Raw genomic sequence first — 13,626 nt, forward strand, 5'->3', positions numbered from 1 at the left:
TAACATTATTAATCTCCTTAGAAATGAAATAATTTTGGTCTAACTCAAATTTGAATCCCCACTAAAAGCATTTATAGGTAGAATTACAGGACCTCTCCAGGAATTTAATACTTTACCAGGAAATAAACAAACATGTCTTTCCAAATAAAATGAGGGCCACCCTCAGGCTTCTCTTCCCTTCCTATTTACTTTTCTTATTCAGCTTTATTTTCTGTTTCCCAGAATTCTGGAGAAGATGCTCTGCAGCTTGCAAAGTATTTTCAAACAGTTGATTTAAAATGGCATTGCTGACATGCTAAATTACTATGTTTATTGGAAATTTTTATTTATTACAAACACAAACCATAAACTGAAAAGGTTCTGGAATTAAAAGATAACTATAATTCATGATGTATGTATGTTTTTCCCAATCAAGTTAGACAAATATTTCTACTGAAGTAAAGTAAAACTGTTCTATATATTCTATGTTGGAGTTCTGTATAACACACACAGAGGAGTTGTATTATTTTATTAATTTTAAAGTTATTATTCCTTTGAATTGTGGATTCTTGAGTTATTAAGATTAAACTCAAATTAAGACACTTACCTTTTCTCCATGAGAGTAGTTATTTTAAACTAAAAATGACATATAATAATAAAAAATATTTATCGCAAGTTATATAACGCAGGCAGCTTTCAGTGATTTTTATCTATGAAGTAAATCCTGAAAACCCACTAAGATTTGTATTCGTATTATCATCTGCATTTTACCCTTAAGAAAACTATGGATCACGGACACTTACCCAAAGTCACTGAGCTATCAGGTGTTGGAGCTGTGATTCCAACCCAGCAGTCTGTGTCCAGGGTCTGTGCCAGTACCTAGTGCACCATCTGACTCGCCCATTACAGGAAACATATTTGATGATAGACATGAATACAGAAGTTAGAGAATGGTTAGATGACATTGAAATTGAACTTGGATCTGTTAAACCTCATTGAGCTTACTTGTTTCATTCCCACCCCCTCGGGCAGAATGTGGTGGCCGACTGAAAGCAGAATCAAAACCCAGAGACCTGTACTCGCATGCTCAGTTTGGTGACAACAACTACCCAGGACAGATCGACTGTGAATGGCTGTTAGTGTCAGAACGAGGCTCTCGACTTGAGTTAACTTTCCCGATCTTTGAAGTGGAAGAAGAAGCTGACTGTGGCTATGATTATGTGGAGCTCTTTGGCGGTCTTGATTCCACAGCGGTGGGGCTTGGCCGATTCTGTGGGTCAGGGGTAAGTGTAGTACCAACAGAATATCATAGACATGGTAAAAACACTGTCAACTAATGCATGATTGACATGTGTAACATATATACAGAGCAGCAGTGTTTTTACAGAAAACATTAGATTGTATTATGAATGGCGTGACAAATAACACACCTCACCACTTCTGACCACTTCCCATCTCTAGTGAACTTGCTGATAATATCAAGGGAGACAGATGAATTCAATATATAGTTTCTTGTTACTCCCACATTCTAAATTTTATATTCGTGTTTTTATTGTGCAGTAAATATTTAATAATATAAATGTAATATGCCTAAACACATGCATTTGACAATGTTGTCACCGTCCTAAATCAAAACGTAAAAGAAAACAGAACATGTACACTATTCAGATTGACATTCTCTTCTTTACAAGGTGGGAAGAGCAGTGTCCACCACTTGTTTGCCATTGTTGTTCAACTGCTATGTGTCACTTGTGCATGTGACAGAGTGCCAGATAGAGGTCAGAGTGTGTCACCATAAGAAATGAGAAAAAGAAATGCTTAAGGTTTTCTCAATACATTGCCCCCACTTCCCCCAGGACTCAAGTAGTAATATAAAATGGTTTTTTAAATACTGATTTTGATGCGAAGACATTAGTCCAAATTTTTGGAATGTCTATCAGTATCTGTTGCTTAATTAATACTATTGAACTCCTGTCCAAATAGCAACTGAAGTGAAACAAAACAAAATTCTTAGTACTTAGATTATTAAAACAAGAAAGAATGGACAATTTCGATTCTGGAAGTGGCCCTGCCTCAGAGTAACTTCTGAAACAAATTTAATGTCTTTTTATCTTCTCTGAACCTCACTTTATTTATTTGTAAATCAAAAGAACTTGGCTTAAAAGTTTGGTAAAAAAAACACCAAATTCGAGAACTTGGAAGCAGATTTAAGTATGTGCAAAGCTGAGCTCCATCACAGACTGCCCAGGTGTACTGGAGCATGTCATTTGCTTCTCTGAAACCCAAATTTTCTCATCTGTAAAATGAAGGAGTCACCCATATCCACTTTTCAGGGTTGTTGGGAAGATTAAATTATATGCACACACAAAAAATTCCCAAACATGAATTACTTGAAGAAAAAGTGACTCATTGTATTGTTTGTTTAGTTGCTTGTTTGTTTCTTTGTTTCAGCCACCAGAAGAGATCTATTCAATTGGGGATACAGTTTTAATTCATTTTCACACTGATGACACAATCAACAAGAAAGGATTTCATATAAGATACAAAAGCATTAGATATCAAGATACCACACATACCAAATAATACTACCATAACATCCTTCAGAACCTAACGGAATATGTGTAATGGAGAGAAGACGTATTTTTTTTAAAATGAAGATATTAGCACAAAGGTTTTATAAAATGAGCTTGAACAGAAGAAAGCTGTAAGACCTGAGTTATTTCTGTACTAAAAGAAAAGTTTCCAGCTAAACTTGATCAGCATTATCAGGATATCCAAGCTTGACGATATAAATTAAAGCTGATGAAAAGGTATCACGTGCTTCCAGGAAGACTCCACAAGTTTCTGTTCACAGCTTGACATAGATGACTCACAGTTCAGCTCAATTCAGGGTCTGTGACCCTGCAGAATGTGCTTTTTGACAATTTTGCAAGATTTGGGAGAAATAAGAAAATGATCTTGCAGGCCATAAACTGGAAAACCCTCTCTTTGTATTTTAGGATGATTGCTTTGGCTTTTTATCTTGGACGCAGTGTAAACCAGATCTACATTAGATGTTGTGAAATGGGAATCTTTTAAGGGTGATTTGTACTTTAAATGTGGGTGTGTCCAGTGTTTGGAAACTGGAATATTTCAGCTTCATTATTTTCACTTGCAGGCCAGATTAACCTCTTTGAAACACAAATCATCTTGAGACCACTTTATTTTACTGATGTTTTGTCAAGTTTGAAATGTCAATAATTTCCATTATTGCAGTTGAGCACTAGACATCATTTATTTAAGTGCTGGAAAATGCCCAGTTGATTGGTAAACTCAATTCTTTCAGTGAAAGTGCTGCCTTTTCACACCGAATCCGAGAAGTCTTGTGATGTCATGAACTTTATGAAAAAACTCCCAACAGGTGTGAACAGGATTCTTCTAAGAAACTGCCTGGATGGTTCATACTCAAGTTACCACTGCTGCTATTGTCTTTCTTTTGTTGTTGATCTGTTGTAGTTGTTATTGTTGATGTTGACATGGTTAATGTTGTATTTAAAAAAAAATGAAATGAAATGAAGCAGAAGTAGGTCTTGTAAGAATGGATTTTTTTTTTCTCCTCCTGGGATTCACTTAAAAAAAAAAGAAATGTTGGAAAAAGGATTTGTTTCTGAAAGAATTTATATGGTGCTATTCCATAAACATTTTTTTTTTTTAAACAAAGTTTTTGACCTTTGAGCCAACCACCCATAGACTATGAATGTCTCCCTCTGTCTGGCTGATGACAATGAACACTAGACTTGTTAGATGTATCAAGGGAATATCCTTGTGAGGGCAGCACTTGTCCTGTGGAACAACTACTTATAATGCCTTAGAATTCTTGCACATGGTCAAATAGATCCTTCTAGAAACACATCTTTTGAAATATTAACCATAATAGTGTATGTTAAGTAGCAACTCTATGAGGAACATCCATTTCCGTGACAGAACATTGGGTATAAATATGCTGAACTGCTTTTGTTGTAGAAAATGAATTTTCTACTTCACAGCCATGTGTGTTTTTAATATTAATATATGTATATGTGAGATTGTCTGAGTGAGTGAAGCTATAAGAAAGTGAAAAGTAGTGGGTGGCTGAAAAGTTAAAATTTATGTGCCAAGTTCTATTAGAATCCTGTTTGAAGTAGCACCGTCTTTAGGAGGTTTCATGGACAAATAATGGGCACTTTTAATTGTTATTGACCCATTCATTAATAAAAGGCTCTTTCTTTTAGAGAAACTCTATTTTGATATTTTTTGATGTTATAGATTGCTCTATGAAGTAGCTTTGTTTCTGTTACCTGTCCATGAACATTTAACATTTAATAAAATTGGGTATTTTTCTTCATTTTTACAAAATGAAATATACACACAGATGTAGCTTATTTGTTTTTTGTCATTGCTGCCCTGAAGAATCTTTTCTTGCATATGAATTATAATATGTAAATACATTTTTAAAACCAATCTTTTGATTTTGTTGAATGTAACTTTGGAAATGTATAACTATTGCCTGCAATATAATGAGATTTTTAATGGAGCTGATTTATTCCAGTAACTTCTGTATTTTTTTTCACTAATCTCCAATTAGCCAAAATTTATTAGAAACGGGAATGGGAAGAGGAAGAAACCATTGACACCTAGTGTAGTACAGTGTGCCTAGCCTAGCACTAGGCGCATGCAGTAGCTCTTTCTAAACTTTATGCCACCCTCTGAAAACGGTGGCGATGTGCTCATTGTGTAGTTCGGGAACTGAAGCTCAAAGGAGGTATGTGACATTCCCAGGGTCACAGTGTAAAGTTAGATGTTGAAACTCAACTTGTCTGATGATATAAAAATATGTGCTTGGTCTACAAAATGTAGTAGAATCAATCTTGACATATATAGATTTTTTTTTTTACGATGAAACTTTTCCACATAAAGTAAATTTTAGGGGTTAATTACAGTGAAACTTTCAGGATAGACATATTGTTCCTTTCAGAAACAGCATGACAATTCGAGTATCAACTGTAGATAGCTTTAAGAACCATCGATAGTACTAGAAATTAACAACAACAACAACAACAAAACACAAAAATGTTTAGTTTGGCGTTAGTAACTATGGGCCTTTTTTTTCAATAAATACATTAAATTATTTTATCTGCTGTAGTAGGGGAAACACAGTGTTCTATTGTAAGAAATGTTCTGGGTATTCCATTTGATATTAGGAGACTACAATGAGCTGCTTCAACACAACCAAGAATTGAAAATAAAAAAGTATTTTGAAAGCATATAGAGATGTTGTTATGACTTTAGGTCTTCAATGGGAACATTAATTGTATTGTATCTTATGTCAGATATCAGTTCACTGCTTAATATGATTATATTCAATTTTGGCATAAATGTGTTGTTAAACGCGAATAGAGACAGCTTCATTGTTTTGTTAATAATTGTTACTGTTCTAGACATTTTATTAAATTAATTTTGTAAATTATTTTCAACCCCTACATCAGTATATTGGCTGTTCTCTCTATTTATTCTCTCAGTTCTAACTCCTACACAATTCTATACATGGAAAAAAAAAATCAACAAAAAAATTCCTGCTCCTACTTCATATGATTTTATTATTTTTAAAAGTCATTAATCTAGTTTATTACCATGACTTAACATCCCTGCACAAAACAACATTTTTAAAGAAATAGAAACAACAATTATATTTTCAATATTCCCTGACTACTTTGGCTGGATTTTTGCTATTTAAGACTAATTTTAATATATCACAGTATCAGATTCAAATTCTGTCCATTTTGTTTTTAAATATCTTAGTCTCTGTTATTTGGTTTCTATTACTGTTGTATATTTTATGGTAAGCCTCAAATAGGAAGTTTTTTTCTCCTATATAGAAAATTTCTAAAACATCTAATGATTATTATTCTTCACAAAAATGAGTTATTTAAAAACATTAAATTATATACTTATTTAGATTTAGTTAAGCTATAGCCATTGTGACATTAAAAATAACTTGAAGTAATTATCAAAATATTTGGAAATTTTATTTACTGATAATAGAAATAAAACTTACTGTTTGGAAAACTTTTTATACCACTTGTTAAATCTGGCATGGTAGGTTAAAAACAGGTGAAAAATTTACCTCTTAAAGTTTTATAACTTGAATTGTTGTAATGCCTTCTATTTTATAAGATATAATGTGTAATATGACCTTATCAAAAAGAAAAACAACATGAATTGAATTGAACAACAATGAATTGAAGTATCTTATGCTTCAATGCATAGTAAATGGTTGCTAATGAATAGTTTTCAGTTTTTCAGTGTTATTGTTATAAAACAGAAATTTTGTCATTAGCTTATGAAACAATTGAAAAGGGTGGCTCTGATACACTGTGAGATATTTTTATTTGTCTCCTAACTTTCTTTTGACGTCAACATTTTTTACTGTCCAGACTTCAACCTGCCCACCTTTATTTCCCCACCAGCATATTCAACCTGAATCCAGGCTCACTGTGTGATTCTAGCATTCACCGTGACACACCCACTGTGTGCTGAGACCCAGGCAGGATGATTCCAAAAAGATTATAGGTCCTGAACCCTATATTTATAACCTCCCTCTCATACAATATTTTCAATAAAAATTAATACAATCAATATCAACTTCTACACTTGTAGGTGAAAGTATATTTGGATTAAAGCATATGAAAAGAGAAGCTCTAAGAATAGAATAAGCAACGTAATACGTGTAGATAAAAGGTCATGGCAGCTGGGCCTTGTCTTTGCTACCACGGTGAAGGTGTTCAGTAAATAATAAAATTACTTGTGTTATGATGTGTTATTTCTATATGAATACTAGCTCACCAGTCTCTCTGCCCTTACTCTGCTCTGTCTACCTATATTTTTTGTCTAGCTGGAAAATTAATTATATAGCATTTAATTTTTGCCCAGGTATCAAATTTGTAGAGCATACATCTTAAAAATAGCAACTGAGAGGTTCAACATACACAAATCCATCAATGTGATACATCACATAAACAAAGGAAAAAATCATATGATTATATCAATTGATGCAAAAAAAACATTCGACAAGATACAACATCTATTTATGATTAAAACACTTAATAAAATAGGTATAGAAGAAAAATACCTGAACATAATAAAGGCCAAATATGACAAACCCTCAGTTAATATCATAATTAATGATGAAAACCTGAAGCCCTTTTCTCTATGTTCAGGAACACGACAGGGCTGTTCCCTATCACCTCTGCTTTTCAACAGAGTGTTGGAAGTCCTCACCAGAGCAATCAGGCCAGAGAAAGAAGTAAAAGGCATCCAAATTGGGAATGAAGAAGTTAAATTGTCACTCTTTGCAGGAAGCATGAAGTTATATACAGAAAATCCTAAAGACTCCACCAAAAAGCTATTAGAAACCATCAATGAATACAGTAAAGTTGTCGGCTACAAAATCATTTTACAAAAGTCCATTGTATTCCTATATACTAACAAAGAAATCCCAGAATAAGAAATTAAAAAAAAGAAATTCCTTTCGCAATTGCAACAGAAAGAATAAAATACCTAGGAATAAACTTAACCAAGGATGTGAAACCTATATGCTGACAACCATAAGACATTTTTAAAATAAATTAAAGAAGACACAAAGAAATGGAAAGACATACGTGCTCATGGATTGGAAGAATCAACATAGTTAAAATGGCCATATTACCCAAAGCAATATTCAGATTTAATGCAATCCCCATCAAAATCCCAATGGCATTTGTTAAAGAAATAGAACAAAAACATCAGATTTGTATGGAACCACAAAAGACCCCGAATAGCCAAAGTAGTCTTAAGAAAAAAGAACAATGCTAGCGATATCGCACTCCATGACTTTAGCTTGTACTACAGGGCAACAATAATCAAAACAGCAGCATGGTACTGGCAGAAAGACAGGCACATAGACCAACGGAATAGAATTGAGAACCCAGAAATAAACCCACATAAATATGGACAGATAATTTTTGACAAAGGCAAAAAACATACAGTGGAGGAAAGACAGCCTCTTCAATAAATGGTGCTGGCAGAACTGGAAAGCCACGTGCAAAAGAATGAAACTGGACTTCTATCTGTCACCATGTACCAAAATTAATTCAAAATGGATCAAAGACTTATGCATAAGACCTAAAACAATACACTGCATAGAAGAAAACATAGGTACTAAACTTATGGATCTTGGGTTCAAAGAGCATTTTATGAATTTGACTCCAAAGGCAAGGGAAGTAAAAGCTCAAATAAATGAATAGGACTATATCAAACTTAAAAGCTTCTGCACGGCAAAAAAGACCATCAACAAAATAAGCAACCAACTGAATGGGAAAAGATTTTGCAAACAGTGCCTTCGATAAGGGGCTAATATACAAAGTATACAAGGCACTCATACAACTCAACAAGAAAAAAACAACCCAATTGAAAAATGGGCAGAGAACCTGAAGAGACATTTCTCCAAAGAGGACATACAAATGGCAAATAGACATATGAAAAAATGCTCAAAATCACTAATCATCAGAGAAAAGCAAACAAAAACCACAATGAGATATCACCTCACCCCAGTTAGAATGGCTACGATCAACAAGACAAATAGTAACAAGTATTGGAGAGGCTGTGGAGAAAAAAGAACCCTCATACACTGTTGGTGGAAATGCAGATTGGTGCAGCCGCTATGGAAGGCAGTGTGGAGGTTCCTCAAAAAATTACAAATAGAATTACCATATGACCTAGCAATCCTTCTCCTGGGTATCCACCCAAAAAATCTGAAAACATTTATCCATAAAGACAAGTGTGCTCCAATGTTCATTGCAGCTTTATTTACGGTGGCCAAAACATGGAAACAACCAAAATGTCCTTCGAGAGATGAATGGATAAAGAAATTGTGGTATATATACACAATGGAATCCTGTTCGGTAGTAATAAAAGATGAAATAGGACCATTTGTGACAACATGGATGGATATTGAGATTATAATGCTAAGTGAAATAAGTCAGACAGAAAAAGTAAACAACCATATGATTTCACTGATATGAAGTATATAAACCAAAAACCCCAAGTTTATCTCACTTGCATAAGTGAAACACACCAGAAATCAATTTTGAAAATGATTTTGCAATGATAACTACAACTCAATGTATGCATATCCTATAACCAACCTATTCCACTCTTAGGAAATTACTCTGCAGAATATGTACACTTTTTCACCAAAAACCATGCACTGAAATGTTCATAATTTTATAATAAAAAATACCTAAAATCTACCCAATGTTCGTAAATAATATATAAATTATTAAAATATGTATTTACTCAATCACTTATTACTTGACAAATGAAAAAAATTAACTATAACCATTCAACAGTTTGGTTAAGTTGCAAATGTTAACTGAAAGAAGCCAGATACTGAAGCACATATCCTATATGATTTTATTGATATAAAAATAAAAAATAAAATGGATGGAAGAACTAACCTTTGTTATAAAATATCTAGGTAGCTGTTATCATGTAGCAGGAGATGTTAAGTGGGGCTGCACGTGGGGCTTTGTCGTACTAGTCATGTTCTTCTTAATCTGTGTACTTGTTGCAAATGAGGAAAAAAGATGAGCTCTTGATAGATATATTTTTTCTGTAAGTGTGTTATATTAATACTTTAATACAAAATTCAAAAATCACAATGTTGAAGTTAAGGATTTGAAATAATTTAAAAATAATAAATTAAAAAATTACAGAAGGACATGTATTGGATAGCCCTTATTAGCTATACATTTCCAAAGCCCATAGAATGAGGTTTTAATGTTTCAGCGAACGTTGCTTATGCACTGGATCCAGACACCACAAATTGTATTTCTACTGGCATAGATAAGGAGCTCTTAACACTCAAAGTGCTGATATAATCTCTGCTACTACTGCATCCAAAAAATTAATGCAGTTTCCACTGCTTCACTCAACACTTTCCTCCTTACTAACTTCAACTAGACATAATTTATTCAATCCTTAGTCCTTCTTGTCCCTGGGTTCTGATTCAAAGTGCTGGGGGAGGACTCATAGCCTCACAGTCTATCTTTATAGGAATCTTGGACATTGAGTCCTAAGATTCTGTGTAAGCAGATTTGCTCTGCCTCATGGAGAGGGAACTTGGCCATAAACAGGAACTGGAGGCAATGGGAGTATAAAATAGTGAGTTTCATATCAACGTATTTGGGCAGATTGTTCTATTTCTGTTTGGTTATACTGAGACTGTATTTCTCAGAATTACCTTCCATATATAGCACTGGGTTAGAGTTCACTAAAAATGAAGTTGAGCAAGATTTAGGAGGTACAGAGAAACAGCAACAATTACGTTTTATTGGTTAGAAGTGGTGAGAGACAGATCATCAGACACAGAGAAGCAATAACAAAAGAGCCAACAGCTTTCCACTGGCTTGTACCTTGGCTTCTGTAGCGATCAACTACAGCTGACCCTGGAACCACAGGGTTTGAATTTTTTTTCAGTAAATGCTGTAAATTTGTTTTCACTTCCTTATGATTTCCTCAGTAATACTTCCTCTAGCTTACTTTATTATAAGAATACAATATATAATGCACACAACATACAAAATATGTGTTAATCAAGTGTTTATACTATCAGTAAGGCTTCTGGGCAACTGTAGGCTATTAGTAGTTCAGGTTTGGGGAAGTCAAAAGTTATTCAGGGATTTTTGGCTCCATGTACAATGAGAATCAGCACTCCTACCCCAAAATTGTTCAAGGGACAACTACACTCCAGGTGGATGTTCTTAGCTTCCAGATTTACCAGCAAACTCAAGGGAAGGCTGGTTCAGTTGCAGCAGGGTTAACGATGTTATATGATCAAAACAAACTAATGTTATGGCATTCATTGCTAAAAACTTGCTCAATTTTCCTCATATAAAAATTGTATATTTAGTGATTGATAATGATTTTCAAAAGATTTTTTAAGAGCTCTTCAAAGGATTTTTTTGGAGAGGTGAATATACTCTGTATTATACTATAATGCTGGATACATGTCATTATACATTTGTCTAAACTGATAGGATGTACAATGCCAAGAGGGAACTCGTAATGCAAACTATGGAATTTGGGTGATGATAATGTGTCACTATAGTTTCGTCCACTGTAGCAGATGTAACCACTCTGGTGAGGGATGCTGATAATTGGGGAGGCTGAGGTGTGTACGGGAGAGGGCGTTTGGGAAGTCTCTGTACATTCCCCTCAATTTTGCTGAGAACGTAAAATGCTCTAAAAAAAGTTCTAAAAAACTAACTTTTTTTTATTTTTTTTATTTTTCTTAACAGGATTTACCATTATTTGACATTATGGGTTATATTTATTTGTTTATTATCAAACTTAGATTAGAATGTAAGCTTCTTAAAGGAGGAATTTGATGTTTTACTTATTTCTGTGTCCCAGCATCTAGAACAGTGCCTGACTAGTTAAGATACTCAATCAGTATTAATATTTGTCTGGTGAGTGCATTGCTTTGCATCTTGCTATTTCCAAGTTACTAGCTATAGTTCTTTTTTTTTTTTTAATTTGGCATACTTTGTCTCTTTTATTTTAATTTATTTTTAATTTATTGGGGTGACAATTGTTAGTAGAATTACATAGATTTCAGGTGTGCAATTCTGTATCACATCATCCATAAATCACACTGTGTGTTCACCACCCAGAGTCAGCTCCCCTTCCATCACCATACATTTGATCCCCCTCACCCTCATCCCCCACCCCCCAACCCCCTTACGCTCTGGTAACCACCAAATTACGTTCCCCAGATTAATTTTCAAACCCCGTGGCCATCCTGTGGTCACCGACTGCCCTCCAATCCCCTCACCCTCCCCCCCACCCCCCACCCCTCCCGCCCATCTAGCAACCCTCAGTTTTTCCTCATTGTCTCCCAAACTGTAAAAAACTAACTTTTGATACTTTTAGAAATCAGTCTTCCTTCTAAATCTTTGTAGTTTATATTAAAACATAGGTTAGAAATTATAATACCGTGTGTTATATGTAATGGTTTTTATTAACCATGTAAAAATTCAAACACTTGCTAATCTTAAAAAAGGACTAAGTCAATATGAGTCATAGTTCACACTTTGCAAAACAATTTCTAAATGATTTTCATTTTGATAACATTTTTAGAACAACCTTTTTTCCTCTCTAAAGATGCTGAACGATATTTAAACCATTTAAAAATTTACTATGCTTAAAATATTTGAGGAGTATGTTTATCTTCAATTGTTGTATCAATTACAAAATATGTTATTCTAAATTATTATTTAAGCTGATTCTATAAATAAATTATCCCTGAACTTTTTGCAGTTTTCTTCTGCAGTATCTTTATAACTTTCTGAAAATGTGGTCATAGTATATGATATATACCTGAGGGCAATCGTTTTATTCCATTTTATGGCTACAGCTTAGGTGTCAGAAGGTGAATATGAGAATCATAAAGAATTTCTCATCCAAAAAGGAAGGTCAAATTTATGATCCAATGTAAATTCATTAATCAATTGAAAATACCAAGAAATAAATTCCTTACATGAAGACCTTTCATTTTGAACCTAGATAAAAAAAAAAAAAAAAAAAAAAGACTATGGAAAATGATCAAAGCATTTGGTGAGGTTTAGCGTATTTTAAAGTAAACTACTGATTTTGGTAAAGAACATATATGATCAATAACATTTTTATTTTTATATTTTCTGAATCAGTTTATTACACAATTTTCTCAATTATTTTTTATTGTGCATGTTTGTATAAATGATCATTTTCAAGGTTTCAAATAATTGAAATGTTAAACCACTTAATTTTATTACCTCCTTAAGTTCTCCTTGGATGTGTAATATGTCAGCATAGTATTGAGTTATTTCTCCAAATATTTTGAAATTGACTTAGACATTGTTTTGCACATCGGAATGGAGTTCGCTTTAATATAATAAGCAGTTACTAAATACCTAACAGAGACAATGTATTGTAACGTATTGTAAGCATTACAATCTTGAATTACACACTGGTCTTTTCATATTTTCATTTTAATTGATTTACAAAATATCTATAATGCTATACAATATGTTTTACATATGAATTAAAAAGACCCACAACTGTGGCTCTTTATGACAAAGTGTTATAATATACCTTGGCTCATCACTGCCACCAATACTTTATTTTCCCTTGATTTAAAATCAACTACATATTCTTAAAAGGAGAGAAAGAGTGGGTGATTTTTCATAAAGGTCAGTGTTTATGTTAAAAAAAAACATGTTGTTTTCTAAATTTATAGAGTATTTAAAGAATACTGTAAATACTGTACTTCTGAACCACTGAGGAAAAAAAGGCTAAAAATTGACAGCAAATATTTCCTAGATGATTTTGTGATGCACTACTAATTGTAAAAGATGGGGGAGACTTAAAGTCTGACAAGTTCTTGGTATTGAGGTACAAACAACAAACAAAATATAATCTCTATGGCTTCAAAACCTCACACTCTGAAATAACAGAAACACTAGTTCTTGCCTTTTTCTGCCTTATTGCTCCGTGTCCCCAGATGATGTTGTATGCAGTATAAATTAGACAGACAGTTTTAGCCTATCTACT

The 13,626-nt window shown here is 33.5% G+C and overlaps 2 protein-coding genes across 5 annotated transcripts in view; one reads left to right on the forward strand and one right to left on the reverse strand.

Moving 5' to 3' along the window:
• TLL1 (tolloid like 1) overlaps positions 1-5,060 on the forward strand; it is a 179,088-nt gene extending 174,028 nt beyond the window's left edge. For all 4 annotated transcript variants that reach the window (XM_033134461.1, XM_033134462.1, XM_033134459.1 and 1 more), the window contains 2 exons: positions 1,012-1,262; positions 2,431-5,060. In XM_033134461.1, coding sequence (XP_032990352.1) covers positions 1,012-1,262; positions 2,431-2,562 — 383 coding nt within the window. In that variant the 3' untranslated portion in view covers positions 2,563-5,060. The remainder of the gene's footprint in view (positions 1-1,011; positions 1,263-2,430) is intronic.
• The window catches only part of LOC117037930 (zinc finger protein 333), a 1,118,586-nt gene that overhangs the window by 538,023 nt on the left and 566,937 nt on the right, over positions 1-13,626 (reverse strand). The gene's annotated exons all lie outside the window — the stretch shown is intronic.

This window comes from Rhinolophus ferrumequinum, chromosome 18 (assembly GCF_004115265.2).
Source record: "Rhinolophus ferrumequinum isolate MPI-CBG mRhiFer1 chromosome 18, mRhiFer1_v1.p, whole genome shotgun sequence".
NCBI classification, from domain to species: domain Eukaryota; kingdom Metazoa; phylum Chordata; class Mammalia; order Chiroptera; family Rhinolophidae; genus Rhinolophus; species Rhinolophus ferrumequinum.